The 27,217-nt window shown below is 49.6% G+C and overlaps 1 protein-coding gene across 5 annotated transcripts in view; it reads right to left on the bottom strand.

Annotated features, from left to right (window-relative positions):
* Positions 1-9,827: 9,827 nt before the first annotated feature.
* LOC144163340 (putative peptidoglycan muropeptide transporter SLC46) overlaps positions 9,828-27,217 on the bottom strand; it is a 47,568-nt gene continuing 30,178 nt past the window's right edge. For all 5 annotated transcript variants that reach the window (XM_077694277.1, XM_077694278.1, XM_077694279.1 and 2 more), the window contains exons 5-7: positions 20,115-20,198; positions 15,442-15,598; positions 9,828-13,740 (exon numbers count right to left, since the gene is read on the bottom strand). In XM_077694277.1, coding sequence (XP_077550403.1) covers positions 13,656-13,740; positions 15,442-15,598; positions 20,115-20,198 — 326 coding nt within the window. In that variant the 3' untranslated portion in view covers positions 9,828-13,655. The remainder of the gene's footprint in view (positions 13,741-15,441; positions 15,599-20,114; positions 20,199-27,217) is intronic.

Genomic DNA, 27,217 nt, shown 5'->3' on the forward strand with positions numbered 1-27,217 from the left:
CGGAACCTTGTTTGTGCGATTGGTGGCCGCCTAACTGACCTGTCGCGACTACACATGACTGGACGCGTCTGTAACGGGGCCTCTAGTTCCATTTGACCGCATCACTTGAATGCTAACGTGCAGTTAACGCACTGAAAATTATATTTTATTGTTGGTCCGTATGACGTGATTCTCGCTCATAACACGCCACTGTGGCGCAAAATTTGAAAATTTTTAAATACTTCTTGCTATTTTTTTCGTTAAAAAACATCTTTTGTGGCTCTAATGGAGCTGAGTGAGATACTGAATCCTAGTCCTTTCAAATTAAACGAAGTTGTATTTTCTCTTCATGGCTCCTTAACTCTGGGACAACTGTCTATTTCTCCTGAATGTGTGTGCGCTTTCTGTGTGCGTTTGTGTGATTGAGCATTCATGGGTAAGTGAGAGCTCTTCACATTTATTTTCATCTCACCTTCACCCCCCTCTGGTGTAGCAAGTCGCGCACCTCAGCCTGCATGGCTGACCTCGCGTTCCCATCAAATCTCTCTCTCTCTCTCTCTCTCTCTCTCTCTCTCTCTCTCGTGACGAATTCATTGGTTGGCCAATACCACATTGCGAGTGTGCTATTCTGGAGGTACGCCCCCGCTTTTCTAGAATACCCGTAGCAACTCTCGGGTCTGCGCTCCAGAGGCCTAACGTTTGGGTTTGGGGTGTACGGCGCGAACCGGTACCTGCTGCTTCTAGTGGGTGCCGGTTTGAGGTGTTAAACCCCAAGATGTGACGTTAGGCCTAACGTGCTAAACCTCGAAATGGCAAGGTAAGCCTAACATCTTGTCGCTAACAGCCCTACTGCACGCAGAGCAACGCCATTGTTCTAGTGGGGGATTCTTTGGTTGCCGTCTGAGTTTTCCGAACCGCCTCGACCATGTCGGAATGGAGCAGTCTGCTAGACACCGGCTTCATAACGCGAGGGAGCGAGGTTCGACCGCGGCCACTGGAAGCGTTTTTTTTCTTCTTTTACTTCCCCCACGATCATTCATCATCATCGTCAGAGAAAGTTGGCTTTCCTGCTGGGCGTATTGGCGCACAACGACATCGGTGAGGACACTACAGCCTCGCTTTAAAAGATTTGGACCCTCTATTACTGCGCCAATAAAAAACACGGTGAAGAAGTGGTTCAACAGAGGGCGCACAGGCCTCGGCCCACGGCAAGACGAAATCCACACTTACCCTCCCGCACAGAGCTTTTATCTGAAATCCCCCGTGTTCGCGATTCCCAAAGCGCCGAGCCACAGAACCACCACCAGCGAAATCTTCTGGGCCACGAGGCTCCCAGGCCCTCCACGCTGCTGCAGCAGCGCGCGCTGCGGGCGCACGAGTTGAAGAGGGCGAAGAAGAAGGGACGGGCGTGCGAGGGCTGCCAGCCACAGCTCCAGGGCTCCGGATCCAGGCTACAATGTGAGTCTTGCTGCCCCGACGTCCTCCTATCGGCTACAGCTATCTGAAAACGACGGTGTTTTAGTGTGCGGAAGCCACACGCAGCCATCTTGATCTGCAGATGCTGGCCCGACCGGTCCTGTCGCGCCACCCGAGTGCCCATACACTGCACACATATTCAGTGGATCCCGTTCACGAAGGAAACGCCGCTTCCTTAACTAGCCGAACGAAACTGCAGTGCTTACTCACATTTTTCTCTTTTGACTATGCACGTACGCCGTCTTCACTGTCGGATCCGCTAAATGCACATCCCAATCACTCATGATCCGCCAGAGAAATAGCCGCACTCTGGTTATTGTCAGGTTATGTGGGTGACAGGTTACGCTCTATTAAATATGAATAAAGCTACGTGCGCACTAGCGTCGAACTTGCCGCTCCGCCTTGCCGACGGCCGCCAGCGGCGTGGCGCCGCGCTGTCGGTGAAGGCCACACAGTGACACTGGAGATCAGTGGGCCACACCAACCCGCCGCCACTGTGGTCACGTGGTCCACCCATACTGCGGGAGCACTGTCGAGCAAGGGCACTCCCCCGCTTTTGCGAGTAGCTCTCAGGCGAAATGCATTCTTGCCGAGACGGTGCGCGCTCGCGGATGCGGCGGTGGGGAAGCGGGAACAAGTCGTCCCACTCTCATCGCTCATTGGCCTTTGCGCTCTGCGGCACGGCAGAAATGGGCCTTGGATCCATTTGCTCTGCGGGTAGAAAAAGGCGCCGTTCTCGGCGAAAACAGGTTTCCAGAGGCTGCCGACGTCGGCGAGTGGCGCGCGGCACGGCAAGGCGCCGCTAGTGTGCACGTGCCTTAATGCTACCCGCACGAGGTCGTGTAGGCCTGACAGAAATGGCCGTACGCCTGGCACAACTTCTGGGGCATTGGTACGCGCCTAAGCAACTGTATATATGCAGGTGCCTGTCTACCTAGCGGCAAGTGTCACGTGCGTCGCTCGCCAACTAATATGTAAAACTGAGAGGTTTCAGGTGGTTATCTCCGTGCGCTTGTGTTTGGCTCGAGGTGTCGGCACGTCTGTGCGTCTGACTCGTTGATTGCGAACTCTGCTTCACACCTTCCGTCCCTCCACTTGACGGCAAAATAAGCTTCATGGAGATATTGGACGCAGCGTACAAGAGAAGGGATGTTGCTGTCGAGGGGAAATCGGTAAAGTGCCAAGGAACCTCCCGAAGCAGAATAGAAGTGTTCATTCACGACTAATGATAAACGCAACAGCTGAAACCGCTAAGGGCTACATACGAGCTTACTAGCAAAGCCCGTAACGCTTGTCGCTCGGTAGGCAGGCATTTGCATATAGGCTGTGTCTAATCTCACGGCAGCCGTGCGAATTACCTCCGGGAGCTTCTCACGGCAGTTTCCATAAAAGATGGCTGGCCTAAAATTTGCTGAATAATATTACGTCCCAAGGTAACCTAATATAGCTTCACCTCACCGAACATAGCGTAACCTAACCGGATGCGTCATAACCTACCCAAATCCAGCCTAACTGCAACAAACCTAACCTAACCCTGTCCAACGAAATAGAACACAATCTATATTAAACGTAATTCAACCCATTCTAAAAGTACTGTGCGTCGATCTCTTGATATAGTAAAAACCAGAGTAAAAAAAAGTATTTGAAAAATCACGATGACCAAACAATTTTGAAAGCTAAAAGAAAAAAAAACATAGCAATTTAGGATTCAAACTTGAGCCTTCTAGTTTAAAATCAGGTACTATACCACAGCGCTTCAGGGAGAGCTGTAGACACGGCTTTGTAGGAAGTATTTATCCCATAGAATCTCCGCGTAGCGTGCTTAGCCAATGAGAGACGACTGCAGTGAGAAATTTCTGACGGTAATTTTCACGGTTGCCGGGATAATAGACACTACCGTGCTCTCGTGCGTAGCTCTACAAGATGTCATGCCTACAGCATTGAAGCCATATAACAAAGGCCTAAATAGATTCAAACCAGCTCGCGACCCCCTCTCCACTACGCACATGAGAATTCAAAGCAGTGTCTCTAGCCGCTCAGTCTGGCCAATTCGCAGCCGTGGTGATCGGTGACAACGGCAACACACTCGCGCTCGCAGCCCTTTCAAACCGAACGTCGGCTCAACTTAGTCACTCTTCGGCGTGTTTGTAGAGAGAGTCGGCTACTTGTAGCCTTAACACTGCACTGTCTCCGCAGACGGTTGCGTCGGTTCCAGCCAAGAGGGCCCAATGTCCAGCAGTCATGGCCTGGAGTTGCGCGACACGCCGGAGCCGGTTCCCAAGCAGCAGCTCTTCTCCGAGATCATCTACGAGAACCTGGACACGGCCGCTTCGGAAGCCTCGCTCAGGGGCCGCCACCGCAACAGCCCGGCCTCCACGTCGAGCGCCTCGTCCACGGCTGCCTACGGAGGCTGGTCGCGCTTCTCGGTGACGCACGGCGGCGACGCGGTCATCCGCTCGGCCGCCGGGAACTCCATCTTCACCGGCCGCCTCTCCTTCAAGCGCAGCCTGCAGTGGAATCCGACCGCCTCCATCGACCGCAAGCTGCGCGAACGCCGCCTCTCCCTGTGGCGGTACGGCTCTCTGGCGGGGGCCGAGTCCAACTCGTTCCGCACCCCGCCGGCGGCGCGCAGTCGCCAACTCGTCTGCTTCGCCCTGGCCTTCCTGACGGCCGGCATCGCCCTGGTCGTGCTGGTCGTCTGCCTCAGGCTCACGGCCAACAGCGACGACCCCCTGGCGTCGGCGAAGCACGTGCCGGAGCTGCCGTGCGAGCAGTACGACTACTGCCGCCGTCAGGCGGCCATCACCGATCGCTGGCTGAACCGGTCGGCGAGGCCCTGCGACGACTTCCACGAGTACGTCTGCGGCGCGTGGACCCGCTCGCACGGCGGCTCCACCTCCCAGGACGAAGAGAAAACGGACTGGGTGCTCAACACGCTCCTCTCTCGCGCCCTCAGCGAGATGGCCGAGAAGCCGCCTGTGACCGCGAACGGTTCCCAGTATGAGTTTGAGCTGGCCAACGACGTGCTCTTCGAGCAGTGCATGAAGACCGATTCGCGCGAGCGTCGCAGTCTGGGTGTGGCGCGCAAGCTGCTCGCCCAGTTTGGCCTCGGCGGATGGCCCTACACGGCGCCGCACAACACGCCGGACGTTACGTTCAGCAACGTCTTGCTCACCGCGACCAGGCTGGCGCTGAACCTCGGCCTCACAGCCCTGGTGAACGTTCGGGTGTTCGGCACGACCACGGACCGGACTTTTGAAGTTGACGACCCGGCGCTGCTGCTGCGCAAAGACGACCTTTCTGGCGCTGAGGCGAAGGCCCGAGCCTTGGTTCTGCACCGGCAGCTCATCGCCGAGTCCTTTTTCTACTTTGCTCACACCTCCAAGTATGTCTACAAGGTTCAGGAACAGATCCAGCTTGTTTCCTTGATCCTCGCCCACGCAACGAGGAGAAACTCGGAACGACGTTTCTGCACGTTCTCGCATGAAACCGTACCGATAGGCGAGTTGGGCGTCCTAGAACTGTACATCAGGAGGCTGATGCCCGAAAAGACAAACCTCTCGGAAAACGTCACGGTCCTCCTGAGGAACCCGCTCGTGGCCAGGGCGCTCGACTTTGTCTTCCGTTACCTAAGACCTGAGCACTTGCTGAATTATCTCGGGTTCCGTCTCCTGGTGCACCTGTCACCATTCATCTTCGAGATTCCCAACAACATCGTGAGGGCTCGCATGAATCAGTTGACCGGAGTCGACAAGATGGTTTGGCTCAAAGCAGAAGTCTGTCTGCGGCTGTCCGAGGAAGCGTTGCCACTGTTTTATCTCTACGACCTGTACGCAACGAAGTCTCCCACGTACTGGCAGAGACTGGACAGCGTCCTCAACGTCATCAAGAGAGCGGTTCTCACACGGGCCGTGGTTCCTTGGAAGTTCTCCACCGACGACAAAAAGAAGCTGCTCCGGATACTCATGTTCACGGAGTACAGGACGTTTCTGCCGCGCTGGCTTCTCAACGACACGCTCCTGGAGGCCTACAACCAGCGACTACTCCCCAACCGCAACGCTGACGTCTTCCAGATGTACGCGCACGTGTGGCGTCGGCGCACGCACGCCGCGCTGTCTCCGCGGCCGTCGGACCGGTACATCACGGATCCAGACTGGCAGGGCTCTGTCTTCGACACCATGCCCCACTACTCGTTCGCCGACAACACGCTGTACATTCCCATGGCCATGTTCAACATGTCGTTGCCAGCCACCCAGGACGCCTTCTACATGCACGCCATAACGGCGACGTGGAAGCTTGCCTACGCCCTGGCTCCCATCTTCGAGCTCAGCATGTACTGGGACAACGCGACGCTGGCCAGCTACGCCAGCTACGAGGTCTGCGCTGCCAGCCGCTACGGTCCCTACTTGACGCCGGGAATACGGGACAGTGCTCTGCACTTGGCGTACGCCGACGAGATTTCGCTCTTCTGGTCCGAAAGGCTGGTCAGCGTCCTCTTGGCCACGCCCGGTGTGAACCCCATCGCTGGCATGAGTCGAGAGCACTTCTTTTACATCTACATGGCGATGAGCAAGTGCCGGAACTATGGGGTCTCCCTGCAGCCAACGTCGACGGTTTCAAGCAAGCAGCGCCTCAACATACCGTTCCTGCACTCACTCAAGTTCCGGAAGCTGTGGTCGTGTAGGAGCCGTTGGAACTGCAAGTAGCTGCCACTGCGAGAGTCGGTCGGCGGGCTCGGAGTTGAAGGCCAGCTCTAGTTTCGCGAGCGACTACCGGGGAGGGGCGGTGTGGCCGAATGAAGGAGCCTTGGGCACAAATGTCGCGGTGTTGGCTCCTTATTTTTGTTAGGCAGTTGTGTATTGCTGCTCTATCGTCTTGACTACAGTCGCCGACAGCTGTCATGGGCTAAGATTGGGTTGTGATGACGTCAACGCAAGCAACGTAAACTAAGCCGGAAGAACAAGTAACCACGCAGAGGCTATTAACAGCGCCCTCACAAATCATGTACGGCAAGTGTCTTTCCTCTGAAAAGACCGTATGGGATCATTGCGAGTCTGATCAGCTCCGAAATGAGAGCCTGGATGTTACTAAAACTTAAATCGGATCGAAGTAACAAAGAGAACGTTAGGTGCGGGTAAGAAACCAGCAGCGTGTGTCAGACCATAGATGCCCACTGTACAACCAAATTACAAAATATCGTCAGTTTGGTGGAACTTGCCGTGCCCACTACGGAGATGATCCGAAAGACAGAGAGAAACCAAATCACAATAGCCTGGCGGCAAGGGGAGGTGAGACTGATACACATAAGCATTTTCCTGGTGGGGGCGGGGGCGGGCGTGGGAGGGGGGGGGTAATCGGGGCCGTTCAGAGTATTTTATAGACTATGACATACCCGCCCCTAAACTACTACTTCGGATTATTCACACCCTCGTCGCGCACAGGAGTGGTTTTAGTTTAGTGCTTCGGCTGAAGAATCATTCGGACAGTTCTTGCGCAGATGCGCTGCTTGGTTTAATGTCAATATACGCAAAATTAATTTCCTCGCTGAAAGGACTTAAAAGCCAGCGGTTTTGAACAAGGGTCGAGAGCAATCGTGAGTGAAGTGAGCCAGTCACAGTCGACCGAATTGTCCTCGCTGAAAAGACTTAAAGGCCAGCGGTTTTTAACAGGAGTCGAGAGCAATCGGGAGAGAAGTTAGACAGTCACGGTCGCCCAAGATTTGACAGCCCCCCTACTGGGCCACTTTTGGGTGAGGAAGTGTTACATGCAAGCGCAAGTGGCCTGTCCGAGATAATGGCGTGGCCGTATCTGAAGCTTCCCGTATTTTTCAGTATATAACTAGCTTGCACACGGGTTGACACGCAGTAGAGGGAGGGGGCAGTGCGGGTGGTCAAAATTAATCCGGAGCCCTCCACTACGGCGCGCCTCATCGCCTGCGTTGCGTTGGCGCGTCAAACCCTACAATCAATCAATCAGTCAATCAATGCATTGTAGCAAAAAAAGCGCACCTTCTATCCCCTGGAATGATTTCACTGTGCTCCACGTATTCCTTTATTTTTTTTTTTCGCAACGTAGGTTCTTGCCACCGCCGATATTTTCAAATTGCTCTAAAAGACAGAAAGAAGTTTTCGCCAGTAAATCGGCTACGAGAACGAATATTGTAGGGAAGTGATCAACCATGAATTTTTTTACTGTAATCGAAGATTTTGAGCGAACTTTCTGAAGCGTTAGGGAATGGTCCACTACTACTTTTAACAGGTGCGGTAGCCGTCTGAGTCTACACTCGATTCGTGCTCATCTGGTCGTCTGATATCTATATTTAACGTGACCTTAGAGGCATTAAAACTGCATAGTCAAATAAATAATGCAAATACACTTCATTACAGAAAATAAATTTGTCGGTAAAGTGAAGCACAAAGAAAAAAATTGAAAAATTCAGTGTCCTCTGATGTTTCCCGCGCCAAAAGCCCAGGAACCCAGGTTTTTACCGCCAGGCCATGGAAACACTATGGACTAAAATCAGTAGTCCTCGGTATTGTCAGGCCTGACGCCAGAGCATACAAATGACATCCGCGCTAGCACGTTTCCTATGCGTAGCATTCCCTGCAGTTAATAGATACGCGCCCGAGGAAGTATTTTCGGCATGCCCAATTATAGAACGTCTAAGAAATCCGCCTTACCAAGCAAAAATTGTTCGCGATTGCTTCGTTGTTCTCAACCAACCAAACCTCGTTCTTGAAAAAAGCACCCCCTTCCCTCCTCTTCCTCCGTCATTACAATCATAGACGCTCCGACGCAGTTCGGAAAATGCCTTTACTAAGGACAAACCAGAAAGCCAGCCAAAAATGCAAGAGTGCAAAATAAAACGCAAACGGAACGTGTACTAGCCTCGTATATCAGCTCACAAATCAAAGCCTTGAATACGGGGCGCGCTGAGTCAAAAATAGAATGGGAGCGGGAGATGTCACACCTGCGTGTGCAAATAAACTAGCAGGACGACTTATTCGCACTGCAAAACAGATATGCAGAATCGAGTAGATTTTTCGAGGCGGTACTGTTTGCCATCGTGAATCCCAGAAATGTGATGTCCAGCTTAACACTAATACATGTTTTTTTTAAGGTGCATCAGCTGCTGTTTAACTAACATTCCGCTGTATTTTTACAAAATCCCCTTGTTATACCGAATTAAAACGACAAAACACATTATTCAGCGGGATACAGCAAATATGTAACTAACTGTAACTAACTAAACTCGAACTAACTGTATACCGCAGAAATAAACGTAATCATGCAGTATATTTTAAATATCTGCACAATCTTTGCTCCCGTAAAGGTTAAACTTCCTTTTAAAAAAACTGTACAAGCAAAGTATAGCCACACGAAACCTTCCTTTTGTACTTTATTTTTTGCCCTTCACTGCCTCCTAGTCTGTAGCTGCTTACAATACAGTTAGCTTGGGTACAAGACGTATTAAAAACATAAAACCAACTATAGTGATTTTAAATAGCAACATCACTTGGAGGACACAGGAGAAACACGGTTTTTCGCTAAATCGGCTCTTAACCTTTTTTAGGTCCTGGAAGGTTAAGTTTCGATTGTAGATTTTTAGGGCCTGCAAATGGACAAGACGTTGTGTTTAATAGGGTACGTGAGACCTTGCTTCAGTCTTTCGACACCCCTTCCCTCGTCTCCCAAAAAAACCCCGGGGCCTCAGGCCTATTTCTAAATTCATTCATTCATTCATTCATTCATTCATTCATTCATTCATTCATTCATTCATTCATTCATTTTAATTGTGTTAATAAGGTACCTTGACCGATTAAACCAAGCCAGATGCTGGTAGTCCAGTGCTTGGAAATAAGTTGAGCAAGTTCTCGAGCGAGGCGCGTCTTGAGCGCTCAGGGCTGCACCGCAGTGCATTAAAGTTCGTCAAGAAGCCAGCTTGGGAGGGTATGCGAGAACGATAAGGTAGGCTTCTTCGAAAGCATTTCCTGAACTTTGACGCCACCTTTAGAGGATGTTAACGTGTAATTGCAGGTTCTGCGGGAACGCAAGCTGCATACCGCATTTTCTCGCTTTCCGTCCCATATACACCGCTCCTGGAGGTAGCCTTTATTGTGGCAGAAAGACTCTACGTTAGGTGGGGGGGGCGGTTGAGGGAGTAGAAGGTGCGGTGTTTGTAGCTTGGGACGTCTTAAGGGCTGACAATTCAACCCGAAAAAGGTGGGATCCTTGAGAAGGCTGGAGAGGCCGCATGGAGTGCGGAGAGCCGGCTCACGATTCTAAGAAACAATTGTACAAAGTAAGGCCTTTGTACGCCTTTGTACGCAGCGGTAACGTTTGCGCAGCACGAACGAGGCTACACAAACAGATCGAAAGTCGCTCTTCCATACCGAAAGTGTTTATTGGTGTTTCCAGCTGCCTGCAGTGCAATAACACGAGCAATAACAAATCTGAGACTGTGTTATCGCTGTAGGAAGTCAGAAATGTGAACGACTATTTGTACGAACGAAAAAAAAAAGTGTAAATTCAACACTAAATACACCATCAACTTAAATAGTCTGAACACTAACAAAAAATACACGCATCGGAGGTAGTTTCGGGACCTTGAAGCACAAAAATATACACGCTGTGCTTTGTACGATACTGGGATACATAACAATATGGCAAGAATAGGCAAACAATACGGTTGATGCATAACGCCGGAACTGTGCAGGTTTTAGGCGTTCAGGCACCGTCAAACAAGGCGACAGAGATTCAGCACGAACGCGGCAACAAGGCAAGACAAACTTGTTTCCACACAACGTGTGTACAAAACAGAGCCAAGGTACCGAACTTCCCAATAAACTTTTGGGGAAACGCTTTCAGCCATAAGCGCGTGCAGACGCAAGGTTTGCGATCAGCCCGTGTACGAGGTAACTCAACGTTCAGGCTTTCTCTTCTCCCGCGTTGACTTTTCAAATGGAACGCGATTTGTGTGGCCTGGGGCGGTGTTCTCCTGTTAGTCTTAGTCCGTTTTGAAAACGTACGTTTTGAAAAACGTCCGTTTTGCGCCCGTTTTATTGTAACGTACTTCCAGTTGTAGGCGGGCCCCTTTTGATTCACTTTTCCGCAACTGTTTTTGTAAACACATTTTAAACGACTAAGCCTATTTTAAACTATATTTTATGTGTTTATTGTTCCGCCATCGAACCAACAACAAGGCGACGAAAAATCGTCTGCTCCAAATTGTCTGCTCCGACAAGCCGCGGCTCATAGCTCCGCCGTGCTTGCGTGGCGTCACATCCGGGTGTTTGCTTTTAGCCAATCAGGGCTTTATCAAGACGGACGCTTTAAAAACGGAAACAAAGCGTACAAAACACGAGAATACCGCCCCTGAACACTGACACGGCCAAATTGTCATCCGCAAAAGAAAGCAAGTGTGCTGGACGCCTCCAACAGCCTCTTCTCGATTCCTCTCGCTTCTCTTGCGCGTGAAGAAAGTAACGATAGAGGAAGAGAGGTGCTTCTTCAAGAATTCAAAAATTATTTTCTTGTCATTGCGAATGAGCTCTATATAACCGCTACCTATCTACTAAACTACTGTGTTATTCGCAAGCACTTCTCCTATTCCTAATTACGTATAATTGCTTTGTACTATAGTCTTATCTGCCTACCCTCCTCCTACCACGTAGCTGGCAGAAGATATCTACAGCGCGGAGCGCAATTTTGTTGAGCTTCGTACAAAAGCTGATGTAATCCTCACGTCTTGGAAAGAAACGTGACAACGGAGCGTGAACACACAAAAACTATGCAACTCTCACAAAACTGACTCTACTCTGTTCTGTTGCGCTACATGCGCGCAGCAGTCTCAAGGAACCGCATTTTGGGTAAAGTGACCTTCGGAGATCTCGTCTGACGACTAAAAAATGTGCGACCTATCAGAACATGCAGCTTTTTGAAACCGGGACATTGTCGTGAGTGACAGTGAAGAGGAATTTGTACAGTTTGTGCGTAAAGTTTACGCTTTACAAAAAGCTTAGCACGACACCCTTGTCATTCACGAGAAATATAGGGGGAAAGAGGGCGAGGGAGGGGGTGGGGGAGAGGGGGAGATAGAAATGTGAAAGGGAAAGAGATTGTGTTGTGTACGAACCGGCGTGCCAGAAATGCTAAATTCAGGGTGCCTTACACAGACGTTTTTTTTAGCTTCCTGGTGGTTTTAAGGGTGTAGGGCATCGGTGTCATGGGGCCCGCCGTGCTTATTGTTTTTACAGAATGTGCTATATCAAGGAACCGTTAAAATCAGAACGAGTGAAACGCTGCTTCCTGTCTCACTGAGCAAATTTTACCGCCCTAAATGCACATAAATGAATTTCTCCTCACTGAACTTTGTCGCTCTAGCCTCTATGATAGATGTTTTACCAAAAATATCAGTTCTTCGAACTTCACGTCGTGAAGGAGCAGAACTTAGTAAGAAAAGAACGCGCCTAGAGCGCCTATAAATCGCACCGGTTCACGTATAATAAAGCGGCACAGAGCCCTCCGGAATGCTTGTGGAAACGCAATTGGGTGGAAGCTACGCCAACAAACTCGGGAAATTAGCTACGTATATCGAAGGTTAAACACTCGTAAAAACTAAATACCTGTATTCGAAGTCTCACTTCATTCGAAGTGTTCTATATTCCCCGCTGCGGTGCACAGAGAGAAAATAATCTGCGCTTTTAACGAAGTATCGCTTATAACAAAGCCAATTTGTGTCATGAGGGCTTACTTACTACGAGGGTACACTGTCCATCAAAGGGACTTTGCAACACTTCATATAAACGCTTCCCCTCTTTCCTTCGCGTATGAAAGCACTGCGAAAGCCATAGCTATTGCCAGCACGGAGCGACACTGCGTGATTTGCTCGTCGTAGCAGATCCGCCTTCCGTTTCTTCTTTGCTTTGTGGCTTTTTTCTAAAGTGTCTATCGATTGCGTTTACTGATGCGACAAAAAGGAAGCGTCCAAAAGTCACTACATTGCTGTAATGACGTAATTCGACCGCTCAAAGAACGCCAAGACTCGGGAAAGAGAGGAAAAGCTTTTGAGCATGTTTCCAAGTTATCTGATGGATGTACAGCCGCCATTTTTGGCTGATGCACTTTGTGACCCCTATTCCTAAGTACTGAATGTGTCTGTTGACTACGTTCTCAAAGCATTTAGTATTTACAAAAGAGTTGAAAGAAGTGTTGCAGGGTCCCTTTTACTCAGCCTTCCGGAGGTGGCGGAATTTGTAGTTTCCCTCAGAAAACTCTGGGCACGTAAGCGCTGTCTCTGAGGGCGGAAGCCGACTGATAACGCGCTCAGGTCCCCGATCCTGTTTCTTCAGCGTCGATTGTCTCTTTCCGCGCACTACCGTACGTAGAAAAGAACACTAAGTCCGCGCCTACTGCAGGACTGTTAAGAGGAGGCACACCTTCGAAACAACCCCCACAAAACTGGAAACCTCACTTCTACGGAGAAACACCGATCGCAAGAACTGCGGAGATGCACGTAGTCGTTGTACTGGTACGGTTGCCCTGAATCCCTCCTCAGGTCAATCCGATGGGGCAAGCACAGTAGCCCCACTATTAGGCAGTTTTTTCAACGGCGAAACCGTGATTGCAGGAAGTTAACTTCCATGAGGTGAAAAAACTGCGATCAGGGCACGCGAAACTGCCTGCATGGCACCCAAAGAAACAAACAAAGAACGGCCAACCAATCGAGTCATGGCCCGCGTACTGCTACTACTTACGTCACTGTTGGGAGTACTATTATCATGCGCAGGTGTTTTGCCGTTGCAATACGGATACTGTAGTTTCCGCCCCGTTAATTCTAACACTCGGGTTAATTCGGACATTCTCTCCGGTCCCGTGAAATCCGAGTTAGCGGGGTTTTGCTGTAGATGAAAACAGGTCTTCTTGAAGTGGTACCAGGGCTTATAAGAACTGATAGCAAGCCGAGGCGCTGCATTAACCTGGCGTGACAGGAACTAAGTTGCTTCTGGAGCTTTCCGTTCTAAAATCAGCGCTTCTCACGCATAACACAAATGGCACAGAAAGAAATGTCCACCGAAAGCGGCGACCGCCCGCTGGGATGTCTTTACAGTGCTCCTGGAGCCATTGGAAAATGGCGGGAATCCCGGAACCAAGTACGCCCTCCAGGACTTCCTTTCTTCCAACTGTAGCCTAATCTGGACTCAGTCGTTGATGCACCCTGGAGAAGGCTCTGCTTTGGACATGTCTTCGTACGGAATGCTCTCCCGGTGCAGCTTTGTGACGTATCTGAAAAAATAAGACGCGTTCTGTTGAGGTCAAAGGTGATCAGAATAGACAACACTGTGTAGATGATTGATATTGGCCAGGATTGCACTATACAACCATAAAATATTAGCAGTGGCTTAGCGCTGCAATGCCAGGATATACGTAGCATGGACTAAGGTTCAGCTGGTTATTCTTAGGTTTCCTGGTTGTCTAGGATTAGCTGATTATCATGCTTACTGCTGCTAAAACGATTTCCAATCCAATCCAATCCAATCGCGGCGGCGGCGGCTCCGGCGCGCCAGCTGTGCGCCGTGTGAGGTCACTGCTCCCCGCGCATGCGCAGCAGCACGGCTCTCCAAGAGCCATGCGAAACTGGTCAACTTCGGCCAGTGTAGCTCACGCTACAAAATTATGTAGAGGAGTTCCAGTCAACGTGAAAGATGCCAGGCACGGGGCAGTGATTCGCCAAAGGGACTGTGGCGCCCTCTCTCGACTAGTTTCAGTATAAACCTGGCGCTGATACCGAAACTCTGGCGTTGATACGGAAAAGATATCCCGACGCCGGGCGAGCCACGGCGATAAGCCGGGCCCCTAAAGTGCTCCACACTTGAAAATTGGGGCATCTCCCTTTTCTGTTCACCCGCAAAGCCTCCGCAAACGCGCCCCGCTTTTTCCACTGTGATTAATTTGTAGGAACGCGGAGACAGGTGACCTCGAATGACCCCGATGTCGAACACGAATGGTTCAAAGTTGACGTATCCGAAAAAAGCCGTAAGCGAACCACAGTATGGCAGCCGTGTATAAGGGGTGATTAATAATCACAGAAGGTAAATAATGATTGATTAGTGACAGTAATTACTATCGACAAGTGCAGCGAAGTAATTAATATTGATGTGTGATTAAGGTAGATCAAGACGGATTAATTATTCATCAGGGATCGGTAGTAACGATTAGTAAGGCATACTAAGATGTACTGAGGTGAATTAAATGTGAAGTGAATTAATATGGATGGAGGAAAACGAGGAGGAGGAGGAGGAGGAGGAGGAGGAGGAGGAGGAGGAGGAGGAGGAGGAGGAGGAGGAGGAGGAGGAGGAGGAGGAGGAGAAGAAGAAGAAGAAGAAGAAGAAGAAGAAGAAGAAGAAGAAGAAGAAGGAAGAGAGAGAGAGAGAGAGAGAGAGAGAGAGAGAGAGAGAGAGAGAGAGAGAGAGAGAGAGAGAGAGAGAGAGAGGAGAGAGAGAGAGAGAGAGAGAGAGAGAGAGAGAGAGAGAGAGAGAGAGAGAGAGAGAGAGAGAGAGAGAGAGAGAGAGAGAGAGAGAGAGAGAGAGAGATTGTTGGGGGTGGGGGGATGGGGAGGTAGTGGCCGGTAACTGTCTGGCGTTACGCCGACACCTCAACCGCGGCCGAGCAGGAAAGAAAATTGTAAGGTGGACTAAGGATGGTAAAATAGCGTGTATTCTGTGTTTACATGCCGACGTATATATAACACGTACTCGTCGCAATAGTACGACAGTGTTTCCCCTTCAAAGCACGTAAGCAGATTTAAGTGTCGCGACAAATTTCGGCGCGCGGCACCTTGTCTTAATCATCGCTGCGTCCTCCCGCGTCACGCGACCAAAACGTATTTCCAATCTACGTACGGGAAAGCGTTCACTATAAGATGGCGTATAAAAACGCATTTCACGTGAGAATGCGATTAAGGGAGAACACAGACGTTCTACGTACCCAATGAGGCCTACCGCGATGCAGGTGATGACACCGGCGACCAGGTAAGGCAGGCCGGGCAGGAAAGTGATGGACCAGTTGAACAGAGACGTGAGCAGAATTTCACCCACGATGGGAATCACGGCGTCGAACGACGCCAGGAAGGCGAATATCTTGCCTGCAAAGTCAAAACCCAGTTAGAGCAGACTTTGAAACCGGACTCCGCTATAGAATGCTACTAGGTGCGTCTTCAGCGGCTTAACAGCATGTCATTTCAACCATAGGGTTTCATACAATAATTACCAGAGGTGAAACTGGCGCTAGTGTCAACGCGAACAGCGAGACGGCGCTTACGCTTCGCTGGGAATGATGGGTAGTTCTGTAACCGGTTTGCGTAGGATCGAAACGGGCCCAAGGACGCGCAAATTGTGTATTTTGACCAAAAAAAAAAAAAACTGCGCGGTTCGCTGCTTACATATTACGTGGCAAACAAGAAAGTAAGTGACCAAAAACAGGTTTTGTGCGAAATAAAATTGTGCGTCTATAGAGTTAATACTACTGGTGCGTTTAAATAGAAGGCAAACGTGGAGTCGAGGAGGTTCGCGGAGTACGTTTGTCATTTGCCGCCAACTACAGCGGGACGCGGACTTCTCCACAAACAGTTCGTAAAAGTTCCGACGCTTGTAATTTTTAATATTAACAAAAGTTTTCTGCTCCCAAAAAAAGAAACCGATTACATTTTGGAGAAGTTATTGTAGCCTGAATTAGTGACATTCTTCTGGTCTACGCCGTAGCAGCCGGCGTTCGCATGAGAGGTGTGGGTGTTCCAAGCAATTCGCAAACGTCATCAGCTTCGAAAATACATTGCTCTGCCGAAGGAGCAGCGCCGCAACTCTTAATTCGGAGACAACTTCGCCGCACACAGCGCCGTCATTTGTGTCTTCGGCCTCGCTGTGCCGGCAATGAATTGATAACCTGCCCAATTCGCAACTCTGGATATAAAACCTTTCACTCAGGGCGGCGTCAGTGCGCGTGCGGCATTCAGTCCGACAAGAAACGTATTTTTGACCACTTCTTCCAACATCAGCAAATGCATTCATGCAAATCCAAAAAGAAAACGAAACCGCCTGCACGATTCAATCCATTGTAACTTCCAGAAGCCATCGAGCGCCAATCCCAATCTAGACCTACCCATCACGCTGATTGCGGCGGACGATCGCAGCGTCAGATTGCTCTCTAGTTGTTGTTGTGTGAAACTCTATGGTTTCAACCACGAAATTTTCTGTGGGCGCTAGGGGGCTCAGTGGGATCATCGACACCGCGGGTGTGGCCTCACAAGCGTGACGTCAGGGCCTCTCCTAACCTTTTCTTTCCTCCGTGGTTACAGGGCTGGGTGCATGAACTGGTGTGCTTGCAGCAATGCCAATCCCGTCACACTTGTCCCAACGTTTTCGATACCGTGTGCAAGTGTACGCTGCTATGGCTACGAGAACGGCGCGGTCTGGTTGCCCTGCTACTGGCCATCTCCATGATACTTCTACGATTCCTGCGGTGCTTCCCACATTTTTTCATCGCTGCAACACACGCCTGCCCCAATAGTTTTTTTCCCCCGGACGGAACAGATCCCACCATTCCGGCCCACTAAACCGCTACAGCGCTCGTGACAAGGGACCTTTTTCAAGTACCGGTCCTCCTAGCGGCCGCCACAGCAAACTAAAAATGGCAGTAAGGCACCCCCCAAAAGAGCCGGGCTTTTGGAAAAGTCGTGCACAAAATATCCTGGTACTGCAGTCCTTCCCGCACCCATCCGTCACCCGCACCTTTCACATGAATATCACGGTAGCAGGCGCACATTCCCGTGATTCATCTGCAGTGGTCAAAGCCTCCATTTTTCTTTACTTTTTTTTTCATTTTCGTTACTCTGGCAGCCATGTGCTCACAGCGTGGTTAGCCTCAAAATGCTTTGCCCTTTTCCTTTGAAAGCCTTTTGTGTGCACTGCGAACTCACATGGAGTTGTCGAAAAGGAGGAAATGAAAACGTGCAGCGCTTTGCTTTCTAGCATCGGCGCTCGCTAGGCGCCTGCCAGGGGTGGCGGACCAGCAGCCCGCGCATGCGCAGATCATTAGGGGAAAGACGTTCATTGGCCGGCGCTACTGTACACGCGCTGAACCAGCTCTCAATTCCTTCTCCGCATGCACGAGCGGTATCATTAGTCGGGACCGATTCCGCGGTCTGGTATAAACCGTTCAGCGTCTTCGTCTTGATAACAGCGATTTTATTACTGGATGGCGATATAAATGGCACGGTCGACATTATCACCTCATAGATTATTAGAGAGGAGGCTGCACTTGGAAATCTACGTCGTCGTGGGGGAATAACGGAAGGCCACCGCTTCTGGCTTAGGCTTGGCGTGACAGTTGGATTCTTAAGCGGTTTTTGGTATTTGCTTTCTTCACTATGCATTTGCACGTCTACGATCTACGAGGTAGGCGAAATACTCCCTGTTCTGTGGTAGCCGTGAGCCGTGGCAAATGCGTGTTCGGTGAAAGGGCAGGCAGCGCGTGATCGAACCTAGCGTTGGCCATGCCGGAGTCGAAGGAACGTATGACTGAGCGGGTAATATGCCACCGCGAAAGTTGTAGCTGGCGAAAAAAAAAACCAAACGTACATCGACGAAGACGAAATACGACAGATACGGGCTCCAGTATCCGTGCTATCTTGTTTTCGTTCACGAATGTTTGACGACACGTTTTCTTTTTTTCTTCTAGTACGAACCAACTCACTCAGCAACAAGTTTTGTTAAACTGTACATGGCTGACGGTCGGTGCGCCGGTTCACCACACTCAGAAATATTTCCAAGCTCTTCAAACACGTTATTTGAAATAATGGTAAAATTAAATAAAATAACAGTCTCAAATGAGTTTCCCCCTGAATATTAACATTGTTGCTAACTACCAGCTTGGCCTGCAGAATAGTAGGCACAACCGTTCCGGCGAAAATACGCTTTACTGCCTCTTTCCTTAGCATTAAATCATCCTGTTTCATTTTCCACTGATATAATAATACACCTTTATTCGTGTTTTTGTGGCACTGTGTTCGAATATACGGCGACTGAAACGTTTCAATCCAAGCCAATGGTAACCCCGTGTTTGTGCTCGCCACCTAGTGGCCGTCGCGCGAATCACCCTAACCAGGTCCGGTGCCGGCGGCCCGCTCAGCGCGACGGGAGCGTCAGCAGCTGAAACACTTTTAGCTAAGCGATAACCGTATCTCCCTCGGCGGAGAATCATTCGCGTCACTGCTCGTGCCTGCGCGCAAGTAAACGAACAGGAAAAAATTCACTAAAAATTTAACTTGTCAAGTAATTCAAAAACCGGCTTCAAAGATACCATGGGATCGTCAGACAAGAAGAACGCTGGGTGGAGTGGGATATGTTGCCAGTAGAAAATAGATAACTGGGCGAGTTGGTTTACATTCATGTTCAGTGGGTGAAAAAAGAGAGACAAAACATAAACAGGGCCTTGTTTATGTTTGCCTACGTCTATTCTACCTTCTTTTTGCGCCTAGTGAACATTAATGGTTTTCTGTAGAGTTCGGTGAAATGTCTGTGTCGTGTTGCGTCAAGTGCTTTACATTGAATTAGAATTTAGATGACGAATAGGTGTTCTCCACGCCCGCAGCGCAAAGGTCGTGAAGAACCAGTGAGCAGGTGTAGGTGTGTTACATGTGAGTAACCTATATCCGGAACCTTGCTAATGCAGTTTCTTTATATCGGTTGTGTGACTCGGTTGTGTATCATACCAAGGTGGCTTTGTTAACACGACAGTGCTTTATTCCGGGATACACAAATATTTCCTGACGCCATATCCGTCACGGAAATGACGCCAGTACAAGAAAGCAAGCGGCCTGTAAAGGGTGCACCTCTGCACGCAGTGTAAGCAACCTTTAGTCCTAAAGAGTATGTTATACTTTGGGTTGTTCGTTTTCGGGTTTTATATTTTACCGCGAAAGTGTTTTATGCCGGGATGCCCTAAGATTTCACTGACGTCATATCAGTGACAGGAATGACGCCAGTACACCTTTGCCGATGCGACCCGTCCGCAGGACGTCGCTCGCCAAGCACACCCACAAGAAAGCCGCTGACCCACAAACCATGCTCGGCTGCAGATTTCGATGCACATTTCTCTTTCGTGTTTTACCGATTCCTATGACAGAGGAATCAACCAGAGTTTTTTTTTTAATTATTATTGCAATGCTTCAAGAGATAATGCTTAATTTTACGTGTAATTATTTGTTCGCCTGTTCACTTCAGCCTGCGTGCCATGTTTTACGAAGGTGTTGTCTGATGTGTGGTTTGACGTCAGTGTAGGGTACTGTTTTTATGTCCACTGTATTCGCAAGTACAGCATAAGTGGCCATTTGATCTTCGGTCTCGTTCCCGGCGCACTCCATTTGAGAACGCGTACAAGCGCTGACGTAACGCGTCTGGACGCTGTATACGACGAACGCGTTGGCAGTTTTTCGAACCCAGCCGACTCGGTTGACGTCTCCCCTCGACATGCGCTCTACCATTCTCCATTCTCTAGCTCCGCAGTGTTCACGTGTGGACGGCGAAAATTTCTGCTTAGGCAATAAAATGACCGCTCTTACAAAATGGTTGGCTGGCGGCCGGCATAGGCTGCGTACCACTCACCGATTTCATCGGGTTCCACGAGCTTGGAGAGATGGGTTCGCACGCCAACCTGGCCCAAGAAAGTCGGGATCCCCAGCACACAGTCTGCAGAAGACATGCCACTGACCTGTCAATAATAATGTCAATAACAATACCAACAGTAATAACAATGAAGATGACAATGATGATGACGATGATGATGATGATGACCATGCTTTAATTCCATGCATTGTACACAAGAAACACAGCACACGCCAAGAGCAACCACTGGCGAAGTAGGCGAGTGTCCTACGGGAGGACCTACTCAGCAATATCACCAGTGCATGCAAGTAATCCGTATGTATGGCATCTTTCCTACTTTAAAGCAGGCTTAGATGAAGAGCACCATACGTCGCGGGACTTAGTTGTAGTGAGAGACGTCCTTTGTCATACCGGGGAGCGAAAACCGGGACGTCTCTCGGGAGTAGTTCGCTGATTAGCAGTCGCGAGTTAGCGGCAGCTTGACGAAAAATCCAGCGAATAATCGGCAACCATGCCCAGGTGCTACAGCTAGAAAACCGGTATGAGTTGGCCGTAGAAAATGAGCGCTCCGTTATAACGTTCAGGGGGCAAAACCTACGGGGTGTCGGAAAACTTTCGGTGGGATTGATATCTCGTGTGGTCTCACGTGATTGGCTGCGCGGGCCTCTTTTGGTGACGTTTTAGCGCACTCAGCCAATCACGTGAGGCCGCATCAACCTCGCAGGAAGTTTTCCGACACCCTGTGTCGATTTGCTCCCAGGAGTGAAGTTAAAGTACAACAATAAGATATTGTGAAGAAAGCGAGCCTCTTGCAATGCGTTCGTTTGGGAATCTTAAAAGCGGCGCTTACGGCAGTTTGTCTTTTCGACCCTCATTCGCCTCCGACAACAATGGCGCCTCCGTTTCACGCTTTTTTTTTTTCCTCTTTGCCTTCCCTGCAGTTTCCGACAACGCCGTGCGCGGCGTATCAAAAGGCGATAAAGGAGAGTTGGCGGCATGTTGGCGGCAATTAGGGTGTAGCGGAAAGATGGGTGCAGTTTGTATTGAGCCACCTCCCTAGTGCCGGTGAAGACCACCTTATGACGTAGGCTGTCAACAAACGCACTCTGTTCAGGGCCATTCTTTTTTTCGTGAGCAATTAAGTCCAAGCATTACAGCAATAAGGAGAAGTAATATCGGCAGGAACAGGAACGGGCGAAGATTGCGTCGGTAGTGTGGAAGTGTGCTCTTGTAAACCTGATACAGTATATCCAAAGCATAAGCAAACGGCAATAAAACAATAAAAGAATAATTGCGTTACAGAGCGTTCCTTGTTCGAGATTCTATTATTGAGCGCCCTAAGAGTGACACGTGAAATTTTAAAATACAGCGATCGGCCGGTGCCCCCATTGCATTGAAAGAAAAGATCAGTGTACATACGCACGTTCACGCGCGTCGCGTGTGTCAGCTGCGCGCATATGTATGGTTGAATTGTAAATGGTGTCATATTCTCCGCGAGCATACGTGGTCATTAGAAAATAAAATCACCACGGATTTTGTTTAAACTATATATGTCAGTACAATCTGCAACGATTTCGCCTCGCCTTTGGTTCAGCTAGCTGGAATTGGCTCTTAAAAAAATCCCATGCTCCGCTCCTTCCAACGACAACGATGGTCGCACGCGAAGCTTTGTTGTGATGGATTCTTTGGTTGGCTGCTCCCACACTGCGAGTATGTGCTACTCTGAAGGTACGCACCACTTTTCTAGAATACACACAGCCACTCTCAGGTGTGCACTTCGTAAACCTAACGTTTGGGTTTGAGGTGTACGGCGTGAATCGGCACCTGCTGTTTGGCGTTCGCTTCGACCGTGTCGAAATGAAGCAGTTGGATAAACGCCGGCTTCATAATGCGATCCGCCCGCGGGAAGCGTTTTTTTAACACGAAAGTGTTTTATTCCCGGATACACGAATATTTCGCTCACGTCATATCCGTCACGGAAGTGACGCCAGTACCACGAAGCAAGCGGCCTGTAAAGGGTGCACCCCTGCACACAGGGTCTTATTGCGGGAAAGCAACCTTTAGTACGAAAGAGTACGTTATACCAGAGTCCTTCAAGGACTCTGGTTATACTTAGGGTTGTTCATTTTCGGGTTTTGTATTTTAACACAAAAAAGTGTTTTATGCCGCGATACCCCAAGATTTCACTGACGTCATATCTGTCACGGAAATGACGCCAGTACACCGTTGCCGAAGCAGCCCGCCAGCAGGACGTCGCTCGCCAAGCACACCCACAAGACAGCCACCGACCGCAAATCATGCTCAGCTGCAGATTTCGCTGCCCATTTCACTTTCATGTTTTACTGATTCCTATGACGGAGGAATCAACCGCAGTTTTTTACTGCCAAGCAGTGTACCATTACCAGCCAAGGAAATTTTCGTGTCCACGTCACCAGAAAACTCCCACGCTAAATGAAAAAAAAAATTGTGCCACCACCAGGAATCGAACCTGGGCCCGAATACAGTAACAGACCGACAGTCCATCATCTCACCGGCTAAGCTACGCCCACACTAGGACACGGGGAGACAGACGGTGTACTCAACGAGTAAAGCGGTGGGTCTATCACCTGCGCTCACTCAAAGCCCTCGTGTGAAGCGCAAACGGCATAATGTATAACGGCGTTAACATGGTTAGCATTAGCGGTGAACGGAACGGTGTCTGGGGAGGGGTATGGCGCTCTTTGGCGGCGACGCATGAAAACAGACTGAGGGAGAGGCAGTAAGAGGGATTACGACATAGCCGTGCGTGCCGCTTCCCTCCGCACCCTTTGCCAGACGCTTCTCTGTTTTCTTTCTGCCGCCGCTGCTGCATTCGGGACCCCGCCCCCGCGAAAGCCAGGTGACGGTTGCTAGAGTCTCTGCTTTCACTCTTTGTAAAGCCACGTGTGTGAATTCACGTGACGTCGCAAGGGTAATCGCTGTGGGTGTCGTTTAACAGCTTCGCAGTCCAACCACCTTCATAGCGTGGATTGGAGCCATTTTTTTGTTTCATTTCACCCCCGATCACTCATCATCATCGTCAGAGAAAGCTGGCTTTCCTGCAGGGCGTATTGGGGTACAACGGCATCAGTGAGGCCACTAAAGCTTCGCTTTAAAACCTACAACCGCCGTTGCTCTCACACCAAGAATGAACGCTTTCCCGTACCATATGTGAATATGTGCTTAAAAACCTAAACACATCCAAAACTTTCAGAGGCGTGCGATAAAGTTTAACGTGCCGACGCTTTACAGGCGACGAAGCGCGACGTAGTGGAGGGCTCCGGATTAATTTTGACCACCTGGGGATCTTTAACGTGCGCCGAAATCTCATACACACGGGCGTTTTTGCTTTTCCCCTCCATCAGAAAAGCGGCCGCCATGGCCGGGAATCGAACCCGTGTCCTTGGGCCCTGCAGCACAAGGCCTTCCACTGAGCCACACCGGCGGGTTCGTAAGTAAAGGAAGGTGAATTCAAGCATCGATTGAGCCTTGTCTTGTCAGCGACCTATATCACCTGCCTGCGCTGATGCTCAGTGTGCGCTAGCCAACGCGCACAACATCGCTACAGCCACCTCATCACTGCATCACGCGGGACACGTGGTAGTGAGCTGTCCACGTCAAGCGGAGAGCGCTGCGGCGGCTACTGCAACCTTCGCTTTATCTCCGCCCCTTATGTGACGCTGCTGGACGCAACAGGACGCACCCTACGCCTTTTCCTTCAAAGGCATTCTTTCCTCAAATCGCCGTTGGGCTGACGCACACATCCTGGTAAACTTGCGCACTTATAACGTCATCTAGCCTGACAGGCTCAGCGGATGTTCTTTCAGCTTTTGACACCGACGCACCGCGTGATTTCGTGCGCCGCCTACCTACGCGAACCTCGTCACGGAAGTAGCTTGCGGCTTGAGAACAAATAGGGAACGCACTCCGGATCGGTGACGTGCAACCATTGTCGAAGGAGACAAACAGCACGACCGTGATAAGGGGCCACCCTGACAATGGAGGGCCAAGCTGTTTCCGCCATCAGCGAAAATTTTCTCTCCAGTGATTGCCGAGTGCATTAGGGGAAGAGGCCACACTGATAAGCGCAAGCCATGCTGTGACGTCAGACAACACAGATATATATATATATATATATATATATATATATATAGTCGTGAAGTAGAGTCCTTAGTTGCTGCAGGAATACGCACAAAGTAGAAGTACGCTCTTCGGAGACTTTATTTCCAACGTTTCGACCTGAGACAGGTCTTCCTCAGGAATGAAAGCTTTGGGTAAAATCGTACGGACTCAGAGTGGGGGCGGCGCCCCGAAACACAAGCCACCTGGGAAACAAACACACAAACGACCACACACAGCATACAGAGCTTATTCTGCCATAGGCAGGCGAAAAAAGAGCCTCACAAAAAAAAAAAAAAAAGGAGGAAAGAAAGAGGGAGGAACAAGGTGGCAAGGAGGAGGCAAGAAAGAGGCAAGGAGGAACACACTGCATGAACGCGAGTATGGGGATAACAGGAAATGCGACGAATTCACGGGTGGCGAAAGGCCCAAAAACATCCGGTGTCTCCGAGAGGGAAAAACTACAAAGCGCACGCCGCCACGAGCAGTGAGTTTACATGCGCGTCACCGGTAACAAGGATTTTTCGCCTGCCTATGGCAGAATAAGCTCTGTATGCTGTGTGTGGTCGTTTGTGTGTTTGTTTCCCAGGTGGCTTGTGTTTCGGGGCGCCGCCCCCACTCTGAGTCCGTACGATTTTACCCAAAGCTTTCATTCCTGAGGAAGACCTGTCTCAGGTCGAAACGTTGGAAATAAAGTCTCCGAAGAGCGTACTTCTACTTTGTGCATATATATATATATATGCACAATAACGCCTAGGAATGATGGGTTCGTTGGGGAAATATAGAACTGAAGGCCGGCAGTCTACTCAAGAAAACCTCGGAAAGCAAGGGGGAGGATGTGGTAGGTTACTGAAACCGATAAATAATTTGGAATATATATCGCGCCGAGGTCCCAAGGAGACAAAGGGAGTAAGAGACAAGGAGATGGCGAGAGGGAAAGAGAGTGTGAGAACAGGATTGGTTAGGAAGTGTGAGGAGTGAGATACCGAGCGGGAAACAAGGGTCACTTTTTGAGCTGTGACAGCTGGTAAGAGGGGAGTGCGGCGCGTTTGCATGAGAATCATGAGATGAGAGAGCGGAGGGGGGAAAATGTGTTAGTTGTCAGGCCGATTGAATATTTTCCCAGCTGTGAAAGTTCTTGCTCTCTTTGCGGGTGTAAATGCTAAACGGAAGGTTTGTCATCGTTACTTACGATACCCACTGCAAAGCTACCGCGACCTTCAAGTTACTAACTGCAGGAATGCGCAGCGCGTTTTCGAATGTGCGACAATCATTTTTCGTTATTGTTTCTTTTTAATCGTGTCTGTGGGTGGAGACCGTGGGGGCACGTGGAGTTGGTCCTCGGCACTGACTATCGCGGGTGGGACGCCAAAACCACTCGACCACTATCAGTGGATACAACGACGTTCATTCCTCCTTCACACGATTGTAAGAAGAAAAAAAGAACAGAGATAAAATTGGAGCCCGACTTTCCTTGTCTTACGGATACATTACACTATCCACTCGAGGTACACGCCCACAAGTTGCGTTCAGCGAAACTGTGTCGCCGTTGTGCGACGACACAGTAAAGCAAGATATCGGGTGCCCGATATCGGGCGCCTGATATCCTCAGTTTTCAGGAGGCGACTTTCGGATCCACGGAACCTACCTCTGACAGTGTCGCAAGAAATTCGCGACGACTTTTTCGTGAAGCCTCTTTCGTGACGCTTCCCGTAATTCCCGGTTTATAACTCGCTTTCCCTAATGTCGATGCGTAGCACAGGGATGGGGCGACGCGGGAATTCGACGCTTAAAGAAGCAGATAGAATCCACCTCATTCAGACATTTTAAAGAAGTCGCATCACGTACTCTCTCATACCTCAATCCCCCCCAAGCGGAGTGGGCAAAGAAAATTCTGCAGAAATCCGGAGAATTATCTGCTAATGCGTAGCATTCTTATGCCGCTTGTCTTGAGTGAGTTTCTAAAGTCTTTTTTTTTCTTTTTTTAAATCCTGTCTGACCAATTATCTCCACTTACGCTATTATAACGACTCGAAGTGGAACATTCGCTAAATCTGCATTATTGTGGAAATGCAGGGCGTTATACGGACTGCCATTTTCCGTAATCGCTTAATATTGTTCTTATTTTTTGGTTTTTCAAAATTTTGTTCGCCCAATTATATCCATTTACGTTATTACATCAATTACATTTAGAACTTTCGGGAAATCTGCATTATTGTGGAAATGCAGGTTGTTGTACGGTTTGCCATTTTCCGCATCTTTTCATATTTTTGTTATTTTTTAGGTTTTTCAAAATTTTGTTCAACCAATTATCTCCATTTACCCTATTATAATGGCTACACGTGGAACTTTCGCGAAATCTGCATTATTGTGGAAACGAAGGACGTTACACGTTTCACCCTTTTTCGTAGTTTTCTTTATTCTTATTTTTTTAGTTTTTCAAAATTTCGTTCGCCCAGTTATCTCCATTTACGCCATTATAGCGATTACAGGTTGAACTTCCGCGATATCCGCGTTTTCGTGGAAATGCAGGGCGTTACACGGTCCTGGCTGTGCGGTACTCGGTAAGGAATGCTACGCATTGAAAGAAACTCTCGTTCGACGGGTATACAACACGACGTTGCAGTTACCCCACAGCGCTTGCACTGCCAGACTGAAACAAACTGGGCATCTACAACACTGCAGAAGTATTGGTCGTGGTCCACAACTCAATCAGCTTAAACGTGCATCGACAACACCCACTGGTCGACAGATCATGCATAGGTATACGATGCGAACTCCGCTAACAACTGTTCCGAAAGTACCCATTCCCCCAAGCACTCATGCACGCCTCCTCATTCGCCCTCTTCCACGCAATATGCACCCAGTGCACAACCACATACGCGCGGAACAGCGAGCAGGGGCCTTGACCGAGAAATATCCTGTTAAGCCGAGCACGCTTTACGTAGACGCGGCCGACTACAGAT

The sequence above is a fragment of the Haemaphysalis longicornis genome, unplaced genomic scaffold, assembly GCF_048455015.1.
Source record: "Haemaphysalis longicornis isolate Haplotype H1 unplaced genomic scaffold, Haemaphysalis longicornis Haplotype H1 scaffold_12, whole genome shotgun sequence".
Classification (NCBI taxonomy): Eukaryota; Metazoa; Arthropoda; class Arachnida; order Ixodida; family Ixodidae; genus Haemaphysalis; species Haemaphysalis longicornis.